The sequence below is a fragment of the Boleophthalmus pectinirostris genome, unplaced genomic scaffold, assembly GCF_026225935.1.
Source record: "Boleophthalmus pectinirostris isolate CB_2022bp ecotype Guang Dong unplaced genomic scaffold, ASM2622593v1 HiC_scaffold_18, whole genome shotgun sequence".
NCBI lineage: Eukaryota > Metazoa > Chordata > Actinopteri > Gobiiformes > Gobiidae > Boleophthalmus > Boleophthalmus pectinirostris.
In genome coordinates this window covers 17,623,894-17,642,093 of record NW_026571133.1, presented here as the reverse complement: position 1 = coordinate 17,642,093, position 18,200 = coordinate 17,623,894, and the positions used below count along the sequence as shown (strand labels likewise).

Here is an 18,200-nt window from a genome sequence, read left to right as displayed (position 1 = left end):
ATTTCTACCTGTGAAGTCTGTGAAATGTAACAGGTGTTGAGTGGTGCTCTTTGTACTTAAACACCTTTCACCACCATATCCTGATTGTGAATGCAGCTTTGTGTTTGTTTAGTTTATGGCAGAAATGGTCTGATATGAAGATACTGTGTTAAGAACAAATGTAGTTAGTAGTGCTAATTTTCTTCACAAGGCTTAAAATACATTTCATCTTGATCAATGTTTCCAGTACATTTCACAAAGAAAACATGCTTAAGCTGTCCATTAACACCACTGTTTGGCAGTTTAACCCAAGTTCAGAGGGAGCAGAATGGTGCGACCCCATACATAAGTTAAATCAGAGCTTATTTTGATCCAAAATCTTCTAAATGTTTGTTTCCCGCTGCATAGGCTCCTCCTCCTTTTGCTCAACTGGCTCCTGTAATGACTGCTGTGCTTCACCATCAGCTTCTTTTTTATCCTGGGCTCTGTCTGGATCCTCTGTCTCAGTCCGCTTGTACATCTCAGCCTTACGTTCCCGGTCCAACAATCTGTAGTTTATGAAGTTTCCAATGAAAAGCCAAATACTGGCCACAATGACAACACTTCCACAGCAGAAATACATGTACTTGTAGTTTTTGGTAATGTCCACCAGTTTACCTGTAGAGCACAAATAACAGGGCATATTTTAATGTCATACATTCAGATATGTGTATCATTGCAAAATGAGAAGCTTACTGAACAGTACCTGCCAGAGGTGGCCCAATCAGGACGGGGCAGCACTCCACTATGGTGGTGAGTCCCACAGCACTGGAAAATCTTGGAGCCCCAACCAGGTCCATCAGTGTCTCGAACAACACTGAGCTGACCATTCCAAAGGCAAAGCCAAAGAATATAGAGTAAATTACTAAACCTGTGTAGTCCTCTGCAAATGGACACAGGATGTGGCAAACTCCATTATACAGTACAGCAAAGCTGAAGAAGTATTGAATTTTGGGTCGAATCCATCGCGAGTTGGCAACTAGTCCCATGGATGGTCTGGCAAACATGTCTACAAAAGCCAGGATTGAAAGCAGGAAGGCAGCACTGTACTCATCCACACCCATGTCTTTAGCATAAGCTGCAAGAAAGACAATAGGAGCAAAAAAGCCCAAAAACATGATGCAGTTGCCGGATAGATAAATAAGAAAGCCCCGATGTTTGAACAGGGATAAATCTAGATATTTGTTGATAGTTTGCCAGGCTGTGCGCTTTTCTGTGGTGGTGATGCTAGCTACCTCCTCTTTTTTGGCTTTACCCGGTGGGGGTCCCAGAGGTCTCATGAGAGAGCCGGCCACACAGCAATTTAGCAGCAGCCCGCCTAAGATCAGGAAACTGCCTCTCCAGCCGAATCTGTTGAAGAGGAACTGGTTGAGTGGAGCCAGTGTACTGAGGAAAACAGGACTGCCAGCCATGGCCAGGCCATTAGCAATGGGCCGCTTCTTATAGAAATATTTCCCAATCATCGTCAGAGCTGGCTGCAGATTGAATGCTAAACCAAGTCCTGCAACACATCAGGGGTACATTAGTTACTTTATACACACATAACACATAAAATACACAATTTTAGCCTAACACTTTTTAATTCTCAAGAGGTACAACTTGCCAGGACTTATCACTTTTGTGTCCAACCCAAATATGAATTCATGGGGGGGGGGGGGCACAATCTTATCTCAGATATATCAGGACATTTGGGAACATGAATGTTGTGTGTGCATAAAAACTCAGAACTTTGTTTAGTTTAATTGATCACATTCACACAGTTACTTTAAATTCATTTTATTTGGTTATATCTATTCATTTGTTTAACTTACCGCCTTACCTGTGACCCCACATGGTCTGGGAACAAAAGATGAGGCGTGTCTTTCGGCAACCATATTTATAGGTTCAGGGGGAGGTGTTGGCCCAGACCATGTGGAGGGAAGCCTCAGTTTCGATTCTTTTTGTTTTATCAAATTGGTTTGTAGAATTTTGGTTTTAGTGTTTCTAGTTGAGTTGGAGCACAGTTTAGTTTAAAGGGGGATTTAGGCCTCTGAGAATAAACTAATGCAGCACACCAGGAATACAGGGAAGTTGCAAGAATTTTACCTGCGAGTTGGTGCAAACCCAGGGGGAGGGACTTCCTCTCTGGGTGGTATAAAAGTAGAGGCAGTGTAATCAGTGAGGAGTTCACCATCAGTGCAGCCGGGTGCCTGTGGGTTATTTTCTTTTGTTGCGTTATTTTCTGTTGCTTTTGTTTTAGTTAAGCACAGTTATTATTGTAAATATGTATTTAATTTTGCCCACGACACGGAGGACGCAATAAAGATTTTGTTTGGTGAAGGTAAATTTTTTGCACGGGACCACTTGGGCCAGCTTCCCCACATTTGGTGGCAGTGGCGGCATCCAGGCCAGTGGGAGGCAGTGAAGATGATGTCCACCAGACAAAACCCGATGAAGGCTTGTGCTGACGCAGGAACAGATCCACCGGACAACCAGCAGGGGGCAGTCGGTGGAGAACCGGAAGCACAGGTCAACAGTATGGATGAACTGTCAAGTCTACTACACTGACTCATGCAGCAACAAGATGAGCAATGGAATAAAATTCGCAGAGACATTTCCAACATCGGTGCAACAACATCGGGTGGCACAAATGGATGGTCCTGAAGACCTGAGAGCAGAGGAACTTCCAACCCAGAGCTCTCATAATGACCATATGTATTCCAGGCAATCCAGCACCATGAGAAATTATAACTGGAAGGGCCCTAAAATGCAACCCTACACTGATGGTGAGGACATTGAACATTATTTGTGCACATTTGAAAGAATTGCACATGCATGCCAGTGGCCATATGAGGAGTGGGCTCTCCGCCTTGCACCACTCCTAACTGGCAAAGTACGTTCAGCCTATGTTGCTATGGACATTGATGACACTATGAACTATACTAAAGTGAAACGTGCTGTTTTGCAAAAGTTGGAGATCAGCACAGAGACTTACCGGCTGAGATTCCGCTCATCGGAGCTGGGAGAAGAGGAGACACCGCAGGAGCTGCAGGTCCGACTGAAGGAGCTGTACAACAAATAGATGGACCCAAAGACCAAAACCAAAGAGCAAATCGGAGATACAATCATCCTGGAACTTGGATTAAAGAAAGAGATCCAAAGACTTCTAAAGAAGCTGCAGACATGGCTGAAGCTTTCCTCGCTGCTCGTCGGCCCTCCAAGACATTACTGGCCCCAAAGACCCATCCACCCGCCCAATCGGGTAAGACAGTTGCCCCTGAATCTAGATCCAGACACTTTAGACCTAGTGCCCCACAATATGCACCTAGACCAGACACCAGAGATAGACCAAACTATGCGTGTCATTTATGTGGTCAAACAGGTCATTTTAAAGCACAGTGTCCCAAAGCTAACAGTAGGTCTAGTAAAAACTACTTGTGTAGTGTGTCCAACTTACCTGCTATTGTAGACAGCTGGGAGGGTCATGAGGAGGAGCTAACCATGGGGCTGGTTATAGGTGACAAACCTTGTATCGCTCTTTTAGATTCAGGCAGTGACCGCACACTGGTCAGACAGGACAGCTTACCCAAAGATGTAATTTTTTGCGGAGGGACAGTCGATATTGTATGTATCCATGGTGACAGGGTAAGTTATCCCATTGCAGAAGTTACTGTTCAGGTTGAAGGTCAGCCCTTTGCACTCTCTGTAGGCATATTAGAACAGCTGCCTTATCAAATTGTATTAGGCCTAGACGTCCCAATTCTACCTGAGCTAATTGCTAAACAATCTACCGAAGCTAAATCTAATGCAAATGATTGTTTAATGGCAGTTACCAGATCTCAAACTCATCAGAAAGTAACCAGGCAGAGAACAGGATGGGAGGAGTTACCTTTCGCTAATGCAGAGATGGTAAATGCTAACAAGGGTAAAGTCAGGAAAAGTAAAAGACAAAAAAGACAAGATAAAGTCAAAGGAACTAGATTGGAGGAAAAAATATTAACACCAATTGAGACTGATTTGTTGCCAATTTGTAGCAATGTTGCAAGATTACAAAAACAAGACCCAACTCTAGCTAACTTGTACAGTAAATGCGTACCAGAAACGACAAAAGGAACACGAGGGAAAGAAGTTTTTGTTGTAAAGGGTGATATACTTTACAGACGAAGTGAAATTGGTGACCAGTTAGTAGTCCCACAAACATTGAGACCTACCATCCTTAATCTTAGTCATTCAGTTCCATGGGCAGGACACTTAGGCCAAGCTAAAACATTTTCTAGAATGGTTCCTAGGTTTTACTGTCCCCAGCAATACTCAGATACTGTAAAGTACTGTCAGTAATGTCCTGAATGTCAGTTAACAGCCCCAAGTAGAAAGGGAGATAGGGCACCCCTCATTACCATGCCCATTATTGACACCCCTTTCTCTCGCATTGCCATGGACATCTTGGGACCACTGGAGCGGAGCAGTGCTGGACATCGGTATATCCTGGTGGTGTCGGACTATGCCACTAGATACCCGGAGGCGTTTCCGCTGAAAAAGATCAAAGCACGCCAGATCGTCACCTGCCTCATCCAGCTCTTCTCCAGAGTGGGTATCCCAAGAGAGATCATCACAGACCAGGGCACCAACTTCACCTCGACTCTGCTGAAACAAGTCTACAATCTCCTGGGAATTCAAGGAATCAAGACAAGTCCATATCATCCACAGACTGATGGGCTCGTCGAGCGCTTCAGTAAGACACTCAAATCTATGCTGAGGAAGTTTGTTGCTGATTCGGGAGCAGATTGGAATCAGTGGCTTCCATTTCTTTTGTTTGCTTACCGGGAAGTGCCGCAAACCTCTACCGGATTTTCACCATTCCAGCTTCTTTATGGACATTCTGTTCGAGGGCCTCTGGATGTCCTGAAGGAGGCATGGGAGGGGCCAACGCCAGAGCAAGGATGTAATGAACTTTCTTATGTACTGAAAATGAGAGACAAACTGGAACAATTTAAAGAGCTTGCCTGTGACAACTTGGCGCAAGCACAACAGAGACAAAAACATGTTTATGACAAAGCATCCAAAAGAAGAGCGTTCCAGGTTTGCCAGAAAGTCCTGCTGTTATTGCCAACATCAGAAAGTGGACTTTCAGCCAAATGGCAAGGCCCATACGAGATCCATCAAAAAACAGGACCAGTCACCTATGAACTTTTTATGGCAGAACGCCGGAAAAAGGATCAAATATTCCACATCAATCTGCTTAAAGAGTGGGTTGACAGGCCAGACCAGCTATCCCTTCTGGCCCTGGTCATCGACGAGGACGAGCTTGTGGAGCAGTACTTCCCTTCACCAGCAGAGACACTAGTGTTCCTTGACCTAAGTCATCTCACTACAGAGCAACAACAGGACCTTCAAATCTATATGACCAATGAACTTTTTAGTGCAAGACCTGGATATACTCACCTCATCCAGCACCAGATCCGCCTACGCTCACCAGAACAGCAGCCAATCAGAGATACCACTTGCCGCATTTCAGCTAAACTTGCCCCAGAGTTAAAGAGAGAAGTAGAGGAGACATTGGAAAATGGGATTATTGAACCATCGCGCAGTGAGTGGTGCAGCCCTGTAGTCTTGGTTCCCAAAAAAGAAGATCCAAGGCTCAGATTCTGTGTCAACTTTTCAAAGTTGAATGCTGTGTCTGCTTTTGACCCCTACCCAATGCCGAGGGTAGATGAACTGATCGAGTGGTTCGGTCATGCAAGCTACTTTACAACCCTAGACCTCTGCAAGGGGTATTGGCAAGTGCCCCTTGATGAAGCCTCAAGAGATCTGACAACCTTTCGAGTGCCCAGTGGACTATTCAGGTTCTGAATGATGCCCTTTGGGTTACACGGAGCACCGGCCACGTTTCAAAGGCTGGTTGACGAGGTGCTAAGAGGAGCTGAGGACTACGCTGTGGCATACATCGACGACATCGTCATCTTTAGCCAGTCGTGGGAGGAGCACCTGCAGCATCTGTCTGATGTCTTCAGGCAGATCCAGGAGGCAGGTCTTGTCATTAACGGCAAGAAGTGCCACATCGCCAAGCCTGAGGTGCAGTACTTGGGCTATGTGATTGGAGCTGGGGGTATCCATCCTCAGGTTGGGAAGGTTGAAGCCATTTCTGCTACCCCATTGCCCAACACCAAGAGGAGGCTGAGATCCTTCTTGGGGTTAGTTGGATGGTACCGACGACTGATCCCAGACTTTGCAACTAGGTCCGCCCCGTTATCTGACATGACCCGTAAGAATAGCCCGGTAAAGGTACAATGGACTCCTGAAACTGTACATGCTTTTAATGATCTGAGAGACTGCTTGTGTCAGTAACCAGTTTTGCAGTGTCCAGATTTCGAACTGCCTTTTACTGTACAGACTGATGCGTCGGGTGTGGGACTGGGGGCGGTGTTATTGCAAGGGGAGGAGGGTAACCAACTTCCAATTCAATACATTAGTCGTAAACTCTTTCCAAGAGAGAAAAAGTAATCTACAATCGAGAAGGAAGCCCTGGCTATTAAATGGGCTCTGGACACTCATTGGTAAAGACTTTGTGTTGGAAACTGACCACCGTGGATTTTGGTTTTAGTGTTTCTAGTTGAGTTGGAGCACAGTTTAGTTTAAAGGGGGATTTAGGCCTCTGAGAATAAACTAATGCAGCACACCAGGAATACAGGGAAGTTGCAAGAATTTAACCTGCGAGTTGGTGCAAACCCAGGAGGAGGGACTTCCTCTCTGGGCGGTATAAAAGTAGAGGCAGTGTAATCAGTGAGGAGTTCACCATCAGTGCAGCCGGGTGCCTGTGGGTTATTTTCTTTTGTTGCGTTATTTTCTGTTGCTTTTGTTTTAGTTAAGCACAGTTATTATTGTAAATATGTATTTAATTTTGCCCACGACACGGAGGACGCAATAAAGATTTTGTCTGGTGAAGGTAAATTTTTTGCACTGGACTCTTACTTCGACCACTTGGGCCAGCTTCCCCACACACAGTCCATAGGAATAGTTTTGTTTTAAATGGTACATAAGAACACAAGTGTCCAATTAGCCCCTTATTGGATTATGTGGACTTACCACCGATAACGCCAATGCACAGATAGAGCTGTATGACACTGGTGCAGAAGGAGGCTGAAATCATTCCAACAGCACAGAGACAGCCTCCCATCATGACTATAGGCCGACAGCCGTATGTGTTGACCATGATACTGCTGATAGGACCTGGAAAAAGCAGACACATCAAATCAGTGGATGTTCTGTGTTTACAACAGGGTAGCGTGTGGGCCATAATGATTTAATAGGGTTAGAGTTGCAGCCATGGGAGTCTAGCTTCTATTAATAGTTCCTTCTGCAGCATCTCAATAATTAAACACACACATAGTCCAGTGCCACTTCTGTTTAAGTTTAAAGTTAGTGACAGTGAGCACAAAATTAGCGTATTGTCAACCACCATTAATTTATGAGTTAAATATTAACATAACTCTTATTTAGCAAGGGGAAGTTTAAATTTGTATCATGTTTCTGCAGATGTAACGTCTATTTTATTAAGAAATTTACTTATTCCCCAAAAAGCTTATTTTAATTGACAACATTGTCTCTGTTGTTGTGTCCTTAGGCAAGACACTTTACCCACACTGCCTAGAATGAATGTGGAGGTGTGGGTGTGTGTGGTGGTGGTGGTGTGGGTGTGGGCATTGATGGTAATACTGTGTAAAGCACTTTGGGTTTCTAGAAAGATGCTATATAAATCCAGTGCATTTATTACAAAAAGTAAATTCAGCCAAATATAATTAACATTAATAAACATTAAGTCACTTTAATGTTATTTATATTTTTGTTTAAAATCTATCCTGGAATCCATGGCTAATATTTTGAAGTTTTTGACAGTAAACTAAAGAACAGTAATAAAAAGTATGATAAAAAAATTGAATGAGAAGTTATGCGGCTTAATTTTTGGGGCATTAATATCTTGACGACCTTCAGGAAACTTTCCTCATTTGCCATGCCAGTATTGAGATCCGGAGTCTCAGGGGCACAGTGTGATCGAGTGTCCATGATGAGCAGCCCCACAGCAGCCATATTAGCTCCACTGAACAGGGCTTATCGTCTCCAGGCCAGATACAGCATGGACTTCATTACACACAGTACAAAAACCCTAACTAAATATATCCACCTCCTTCCCAAATGGGAATGACGCATTAAGTTATGGGTTTTCAGCTATAAGACACTAATGTGAGCTGCAGTTGTGAAGTTGGTCCAGTGACTGGTGATCTGCAAATACAGTGAAATTTTGTAATTGAGATGACGTAAGTTATTTTCAAATGTTTGTGGACTTGGGGATGTAAACACTTAAAACTACAGCTATTTTACAGCATTGTTCTCAAGTAATACATAATTTTATAACTTTATAACTTTTATGTTGAATATGTGAAAAAATATATCTAGAATTATATCTTGTCATCTCACTAAAAACATATTACTATATTTATATTTTTATTATATCTTATTTCGTAATATATTATGAAGTCATATATTGGTTATGGTCTGTAGCAATTGAAGTGCTTCTTATGAAATTATATAGTTTTTTTTTTTTTTATCATTTTGGTCTACATTCCCAGTATCTTTTTCATTATCTTAATGACCACAACTGAAAAAAGACATTTTTGGACCTTCTCCCTCCACTCTGGACTGGATTCTATGTAGACCACTGGAAGTGAAAAATGAATTACAATGTGGAGGGCTCAATACGCTGTAGTATGATGTAAGTAATAAATTGCACATAACTAAAAACATATAAATTGTGTGTACTTATTAGAGATAAACCAAAATTTGAACTTTATAGCATATCAGCTATCGGCCATAAATCTCCAATATTTTGTTTTGGTGATTAGCTGCCAAAAAATACACATAAAACTTTATATTAACACTTTAATTTAACACTTTTAACACTTTTTGTAGTACATTTAAATTACATAATTTGAGGAAAAGAATCCAAAACGACCCACTATAGGGGCCAAAAATATTAAGAGCTTATAGGCCATCAGTTATCCAAGATTCTAAACAATCGACAGAATCAGCCATGAAAAAAAAAAAAAAAAAAAAAAACATATACCGGTAGGTCAATCTCTAGTACTTAAATAATTAAAATACATGTACTTATAGTTCTTTGGATCTGCTCTACTGTAATTTGTCATTAGTGGTTTCTGTAAGGACATTATGATAAAGCCCAAGTTGACCACAGGGAGTAAGAACCATGTGAAACAGCGGTTAGTGTGAGTGGAAGAACACAATGCAGCTGTTTAATGAATAGCTGATGATGTGTGTGATCAATATGAATGAATGGGTAACAAGAGACCTCATGACCACATGTACTAACACTGTACTGCTGTTATTACATCATGTCAATGAACCAGACAGTAAACTTATAAATGGTTCCTAGAAAATAGATCAGCAGCTTGAACTAGTGTATGGCTATGTGAAATTCAGCATATTTTTATGCTCAGATATGTTTTTAAGTTATTTTATATACAAAGACAATTGTGTCTTAATTGCAACTCAAAATGCAATCAAAATCATTGTGGTTATATGGAAGTGTATGTACTACCATACCACTATTACTACTACCAGCATGCTTTAACAATGTAGTCGTTTCCAATTTGGTTAATACAGAAAGGTATATAAATGCGATTTGATGCAATTGAGAGTATTTGAAAGTATTTTGACTGTTCTTCATCTTTTCAAGGTCAAATATAAAACCATTAGTGCCTATAGTGCTAATATGGGTTCTGTTTTATTGGCATATTTGTAGTAGCTTGTAGAATAATGTAGACCAGAAAGAACACAAATTCACACCAATGAAGTCGAGAGGCAGAATGAGCTGCAAACATCCATTCATTAAATGTCCTGAATGAAGATTTGAAACTCCTTTATCCCACCGTGTTCTGCAGATGGTGAAGGATGCGCTAACAGTGAATTAGAGCCCTGGCAGATGGTGGGCACCGAGCCACTGGTCTGCAGCCAAAGCAGTGCAGCCACAATACCACCAGGCTGACCTCAGTGGACCATATTCAGGGGGAAACACGAACATCTGGGCCACTGTGTCACTCTGTTATTATAGAAAGTTGGCCTCATTGAGAATGACGACAGCTGAATTGTTTTATTTTTAAAAATGAATTATGCAAAACCCACAGGACCTAAAAACACAAACAAAATCTGATTTGTAATCCCTCATGGTTTTAGTGATGGTTCAGTGCTCATCTGGACACAAACATGATTACAATATAACATTTAAATTATGAACAAGTGACTTAATGATTGAAAGCAGAATCAATTGTGTCTGTAAACAAAAGTATTATAGTAGTCAGATCAAGTGTCAAGGAAAAGAGAAAAATGCGAAACTACATCTGAAAACCTTGGCAGTTAATTTTGTAAAATACACTGGTACCCAAGTTTGTTAATATATGTCTTAAAGGATTTTCCATTGCAAGTTTAGATTGCTGTAGTGTATGACTATGTCTGCATCACAACATACACTATGAACAGTGGTAATTACCACCACCAGCAAAATGTATTGGGTCTGTTTGATCTACTGCATTTCCAAACTTATGCACACAGCTTTTTATGAAAAAGTTAAGCAATTTTTACCTGCAGCGTACATGACAGCCAGCATGATAGAGGAGATCCACGCAATCTGGCTGTAGGAGGCATCAAAGATGATTTGAATGTCTTTGAAGAAAACGGTGATGGCTTTGGGGAAGGCGTAGGAGAAGCCGATGGAGATGAAGGATCCCAGGACCACAGCCCAGCCCCAACCGCCGTCTGGAGGGGGCACAACCGAGGGTCCTGTGGTGGGGGGCGGCATGTTGGACCTCCTCAGCCTTCAGTCAGACCTAAAAACACAAATACACTGATGTTGGAAAGGGTGTAGTGCACTGGTCTAAAGACAAATGTGGCTTTTACACAGCTAAATGATCAATTTGAACAATTATAAGCCACTATGGACTTGTTAGGAACAGTATTTTTACAATAACAATGATGGAAATCAGCCTTCAGTATCCGTTCTCACTCGTGACTGGTAAGCCACTGCACCCTTTCACATCATATTCCTCAGGAGAATGTATTGTATAATGTAGGAATGGCACCAAAGGCACACCACTCAATAGCATATAGAAACAATGTAACAGAGACAGGAATATCCTGCAATAAAAACAAGACATAAAGTTGGTAGTTATAGGAGACACTTTCACATAAGCTCTCTGGTAACAATGAGGAAATTGGCCACCTATAGTGGGCCGCTATTATCACCTATTGATAATTTGATCACTTTATATTGCACTGTAATTATTTATTGACTAGCCTCATTTTGACAATATAAGTTTGCCTTGGGGGCTATATACAGTAACAACGTGCTTCTGCGTATAGTGAAACAAATAGGTCATATCACTGATGGCACTCTGGTCTGTAAAATTCATTTCATTTCAAATTCATTTGCCCTCTAAACATTCATTTGTAAGTAAAGAACAGATATAGTCAGTTACAACCACCTAAGTGATTGCACAATATTTAACGTAAATAATAAAATAAAGCACCACTTCATAAAAAATAAATTTTCACTGATGTAGCAATATTGTTGCTCAAGTCATCTTTACCACACAAGGCTTTTCTTGACTCACCTTGACCCCACCCTCCCCGCAGCCTGAGCTTTGAGGCAGTAATGGAAACTGCTTCTCTACATTCATTTTTGTGTACAAAGCAAACACACCCTGATGAGGAGCGTGATGGGTCTGCAGGCATGTTAATGGTGCAGTAAAGAAATAAGGACACATGACCTTAGACCAAACATTTAAATTATGGCCAAACAGAGACCAACCTGCATATCACCGATCACAGGAAGATAAATTATCATTTAAAGATGCACTATGTAACTTTTCATAAGAAGGGTCCACCATAGGCTTGGCTCCATGCAGATTTATAATGAATAATTGCAAAATGAGCCAAAACTGAAATTATTTAGTTTAACAATATACTGTGGAATGTTACAGGTACAGCTACAACATTTCCACAATTTCAGCACGCATAATCTCTGTTATGTTTAATTTTGTCTAAAAATGGGGAAAAATGTATGCCATGAATGTCTATAAAGGAAGAAAGCCCCTTTCAAGCATATTTCATTACAAATTAAGTGATGATTGCAAGTCCATAGTACCATCTCTATCAAATCTAATTACAATACTACACACTTAGATTAAGCATTGCCAAGAAGAAACATCTCATAAATTATTTGTTATATACATACATCAACATGCATCCAAATTAAAAGCTCCAAATACTAGCAGAAACAAACATAGCAGCTGATCACTAGGGCATGGAGCCTGATACACTTGAGTCTACTTTAATAAATGATGCATTGCTTTTCTTGGTCGTCTCTGTTAAGATCAAGTTGCTCAGAAATGGTCACAAGCACTAGTCACTACTTACATGAGACAAGTTACCAATTCAACAATTAACAAAGGCTTTTGTTTTGCTTTAACTTGAAAGGTCATTTCTTTTCTACAGCTCCCGGGACACCAAGGACATCATTAATATCACTGCAGCTGAATTCCTTATAATCCTTTGCTTTACCCCCTTTATTTCCACTTTAATAAGTTGCAGACCTTTTTCCAGATTTTCATTAATTCTCTCTAATCCACAGTAATACGATTACAGACTGTCAGCGCTTGTAGATACCACTTCTGATTGATTGACAATGCATAAAGAAACACACTACTTATAATCAGCTTAAGTTGATGAGTTCAAGAGTAAAGCTGAGGGCAGTATAGCGAGAATAACATTATAAAAATGCACAGGGAAAGTCTAATAAATATTTGAAAATGAAAACACACTGTGACTGGACTGCCACAATCACTTCTAACAAGCCCATTAACTTTTATCTAAAGGACTTCCTGCCTGAGCAGGATTTCAGAGACAAGACAATGTTAACAGCAATAACCAGAATTTTATAATCAAAACATTGCTGGAAATATAAATTGACTATCAAGTGGGTAGGAGAGAAGGTGCTAAGAAATTGCTGGTGCAGTCAATAATACACTACAGATTAAGTTATAAAGTAGAAGCTGAACTAATGAATTTATGTAATGAATTTAATATTTATTTGCACAAAATATATTCACTTCAGTGTAGTTTCATAAAATCTGAGAACCTGAGCGATGGACTGTTGTGACTGTTGCCACAAATATTGTGAGAATACATCTTGCTGGGTAATCCAAATGGCCCATATTCTGTTGATATCTTCTATCTCTATAAACGGACTGAATACTAGCAGTAACTTATGAATGTAAATTTAGGATTCTAAGTCAAATAAGCTATTCTCTTTACAAATAACAAACATATACTTCCATTTTGTAAACACAACAAAACAATCCTGTCAACAAGACATTTGAACTTGAGTTATGCATAGTGAACAGTTGTAGCAATGCTCTAAAAGGACATCTGACCTCTGATGACCTCACCGTCACACCACCTGACCCCACCTCCAACCTCCACCTCTGCACAATGTCAAAGTTATGGCAACGCAAGATTAGCACTAAGGTTACCTCCATGCAGAGCTGGTCCCTCTGCTTAACAAATGGTTCATTATTAACACTTCAAGTGCTCACCTGACAAAAGTATTTATCCAGTATCTAATCGCAACTTGCCCTTGAACAAGTCCCTTAAGAATATGGTGTGATGCAGAGGCAAAATTATAAAAAGCAAACAAAACTGGCAGCTTAAAATTGGAAAAAATGCTTATTTTGTAATAATTTAAGTGTAATAATGTTTGCTCAGTTGTTTAGAAAACTCAAAAATAGGGAATACAAGCTAGTCATTATTTCTGTTATTGGTCTGTTACGCCTGCATCATGAGGTCAACTCAAGCACTGTTTGTAGTTTCATTTAGGTGAAGTCAAGCACAAGGCTGGAACTCATAGGTCACAGGATGTTGCACCAGTTACATTCTCTACTACTATACGCTTAGCCGGTGCTTAAGAACACAGTGTTTGCATCTCTTAGGTACGCCTCAGCACTCAAGAAAAAAGGCTCCATGTCATGTCATCTATACAGTGACATTGTTGAGCAACAATAACATTAATTAATGAAATTTGAAGTTCAAATCAATTTGTTTGAAAGACAATTCAGCACAGGGCCATGCAGCTTTGAAATCAGTGATGTCAAATAAAATATTTGCTCTGCTATTTAAATAAACAGTTTCTTTTATCTCATTTATAAAAGATTCCCCCAATGGCCAATGTTTTCAATATGATCACTAAATTAAATATTTTATGTTTTGACAATTTTGGAGTTTGCAAAACATCTTATTGGAGGAGGGAACTGAAAATCTAACGGAAAATCAAATTTTAGGAACAAAAATAATATTTTCAGGCAAAATCACCCAACCCTATGACAATGTGTAAATTTTTTGCCTCCACTGCACACTTCCAAACATGCCATCAAGGTTGACAACAAGAATATCTGACAGTGTCCCTTTGTTTGCCCATAAGCAGCCTCTATACATAAAGCACACACTCTATGTGTATATAGCAGCAAACTGCATTAGATGTCAGCCATGTAATGAAGTTAGCCATCAACTGAGCCCATGGGCTGTCACAGCAAGGTCATTGGGACTCGATCCCTCTTTTTGTTTTCAACAACATTTTTGTTCCAGTTACCAGAATTGTTATCAATATTTTAATCTTTGCCAGTGAGAGACTTAAATTTTAGTATAAGAACAGAAAAAACAAAATGTAACCTTACATAAAAAACAGTGGGTCACCTCTCTGTCTCTGTACTCTTTTAAGCCAGGTTCATAGTGTAGGAAGAGAACCCATCCCTTGCCAAATATTGTTGTAATGACTGTTATACTGGTAAGGTGGAAGCAAAACTTGTTGATTTAAGATGATAACATCTAAAGAAAAAAGTATTTAAACAATACATTTAAACTATACCGTCCCTGTAATAGTGATTTATGTGAACAGTTAGATGACTTCATAAATATTTTGTGCAAGTGTAGTGTAGTGTATTGTCAGTAGATGATGTGAGGAGATAAGTTTGTGTCAGTCTTAGTCCTGCCCTTCAAATATTTACTTAAGTCTGACTGAAGCTTATTACTACAGCAAGAGCAAACGGAAATAAACAAAGACATGCATGCTTAAACAATCTGATATTAACATAAAGGAATGTGCCACTAAATGTGCATTCTGGTCAGTGATTCATGGACTCCTTGTTGTTGAGTCTTCAGCAATCCCAGTATCAATGATTATGCATATTATTATTTAAAGTTATTGGAATATGTATAATCTGAGTATTAGTTATTCAAATTGTAGAAGGCTTCAGACATTCTTCTTTTACATACCGTTGGCAAATATGGTTTGGTGTCCACAACAAAATAGTCCTGGGACACAAGAAATACAATCTGCAATCTGATCTGACCTGAATACACACCTCACAGAAGGGCCAGTGTAAGGCCTCTACATACACAAGGAATCTACTCTGACTACAATAACAGATCACCTCCATCAGAGTGGTTACACTTCACTTAAGGCAAACAAGTGCCTCCAGTCCCTTAAATGGTCAATATGAGTCTGGGGTTGTTCAGTAGCATTAACCCTCATGTAATGGGTTGCTTTATAGGACAATGGTTGTTCATTCTCACTGTAGTTTATCATGTCAGAGCAGTAATATGACACCATTCAGGCTAAAGAGTAGTGGTTAGGTAAGTAACACATATTACAATCCTAAATAACACAGCATGTATAGTGTATTGAAATAGAACAACTGCTCAAAAAGGTCATTCGGCATTTAACTTTTTTATCAAATCACATCACAAAATTGTATCAAGAACAGAAACCTGAAGTGTTATTTTCAAACAAAGGCAAAATGTTATACTTGTTTTGTTTTTGTTTTGTGCATTCACTATTTGTGTGGAATACCCTTGCACCTCAAAAATAACTTGTTTTAGTATATTTCTGAAAAATGACTAAATATTAGCTGATTTATGATTTATTTATGGTATTGCAGACCCAATATCTCAGATAAGATAATGCATGCATGACTTTTCACAACAAATCTGCTCTTTTATTATCATACCCACTACTGCTCTCCCTATGCATTAGCCTCAAATAAAAGAGGAAATACTCCCTGCTCCAAATGACAAACACACATCAATCCAATTAGTCGTCTGGGGGGGAAAAAAATGATAAAACTGAAAGCCCCAAGCCAGCATTGCCAATAGACTCTTGAATAAAGCCATTTAAGGTATTATCTCTCATCAGAAGGGGATGCATAGGAAGCAGAATGATACTAATGGGTTGGACCTGTTACTCCTCATTGTGTCAATTTGAAAGCCACAATCCGAGGCACTAGAGGCTCTTTGTATGTGGAGAATGTAAGCACAGATCGATTTGCCGAGGATTTCTACTCTACAATAAAGAGTGCAGTTATTTTTACACTATTACATCAGCTGACCAACACAGAGCCTCCTTGAGGGAGATGGCTACTATGTCCTCTCTGAGCTACACAATTTTGTCTGGGGTAGAGGACAGACACTGCATAGTCTCTTATCTAATGAAACCATGAAACCGAGGTACTACATAACCCAATTTACTGTATTATGTTTACTCTTAGTTTTGAAATCATAAAAGGTCTTAACTTATTGTATGTATAGTTTAAGTGTGGATTCATTTGGTGCAAGTCAATAATCTTAAAAGCTGTCAATAATAATAATAATAATAATAATAATAATAATAATAATAATGAAAGATGGCCCTATTTGCAACATAAAAGAATATCAGATGGGCCTTGGAATATGTCACACCATGTCCATATATTTACAAGTCTTTTGCTTGAGATGTAGGTTAACATCTTAAAATAAACTAAAACTAATTTACTAAGTGGGAAGCTGGGGTTAAACATTGACTAGTATCCCTTATAAGAGTTGGCTACTGTCTATGATGTATCCCCACATATCATACAAAGGTTTGGTTGATTTCTCCTCCCAGTAAGATGCTCCTCTGTAGTGCAGCTAGTCTGGATGCCAGGCCTGCGCTCTGACTCACTCCAAATCCCCCAAGGCTTATAATTTATTCATCGTGTCTTGGGCTGCCCGTTAGAAATTACGGATGACGTGTCTAATAAAACATTTGTAGGTAGGTTATTTGGAATTCATTGAGGGACTAGCACTGTTTATGTAGCCTCGATTCATATCGCAGTACTGTCTTTACGTGCAATAGCCTATATACACCACGCTGTCCATGTAAATCCGCTTGGCTAGTGCGTGTACTAACTTACCTTCGGGGAATGGATTCGTGCGTCCCGTCCCCTTAACCGGGCTGAGGCAGTGACCTTGGAGCCGGGTAGAGAGATGCCCGTATCCGTGAATGGTCGCGTGGACGTGTCCCGTTTAAATTTCCCGAGTTTGACGTGGAGCTGCGGATGGAAAGAGGGCGGCGCTGAATGCTGCTACTGCTGCTGCTGATGGAGAACACGGGCTATTTTCGACTCGCACGGAGCGCACCGGATTGAGCCCGTCCCATCCACTGTCTGTCCCTAACCCGCTTAAGCCCTCGCTGCTGTAAACAATCCAAGGCCAGTGTGATGATGGTACAAGCTGAAATGCACTGGGTTATGCTTTCTTAAAGGGGCAGTGTAAAAGATGCGCGTAACTGTTAAGGATTTTGGGCGTGTATTGGGAATTACTCCATGACTGCTAACCATTGGGAAGTGTTGAATTAGTTTGACTGTATTAAATTGACAGGTGGTTGGAGCGCTCATCTGATTGGTCAGTTAGTGTAAAGGCATGGCCCTGTCTCTGATTGGGCTCATCTGATTGGTTGGATTGAGGAAAATCAGGCTAGACTGAGTCTAAGGGAGTACCTAGTAGTAGGTAGTAGTAGAATATCAGGTGGATCTTGCACTTTTGTTGTCACCCAACAAATGTATAGTTATTGTAAAATTACTTAATTACTATTAATTGTGTTACATTTCTGTGACCATTGCTATGTACTGTCAACATATTTTCACTTCGTTTTCAGGTCTGTAATTTATACCCTATACTGACAAGTCTATTTGAGTCCTACTTCCATTAGGGCCATTAGGGTAGTGGGACTGAATATAGGTCACTGAAGGATTAGACTATTGTGATGGGTCAGTCAGAGATGAGTAAGA

General features: G+C 40.2%; 1 protein-coding gene across 1 annotated transcript; it reads right to left on the bottom strand.

Moving 5' to 3' along the window:
• Positions 1-282: 282 nt before the first annotated feature.
• zgc:165507 (uncharacterized protein LOC561188 homolog) lies at positions 283-17,540 on the bottom strand. Its single transcript, XM_020926538.2, has 5 exons — positions 17,325-17,540; positions 10,648-10,892; positions 7,081-7,224; positions 725-1,519; positions 283-636 (listed from the first exon to the last, which is right to left on the bottom strand). The coding sequence occupies exons 2-5, from the start codon at positions 10,862-10,864 to the stop codon at positions 362-364; spliced, it is 1,431 nt and encodes a 476-aa protein (XP_020782197.1). The 5' UTR covers positions 10,865-10,892; positions 17,325-17,540; the 3' UTR covers positions 283-361.
• Positions 17,541-18,200: the final 660 nt, after the last annotated feature.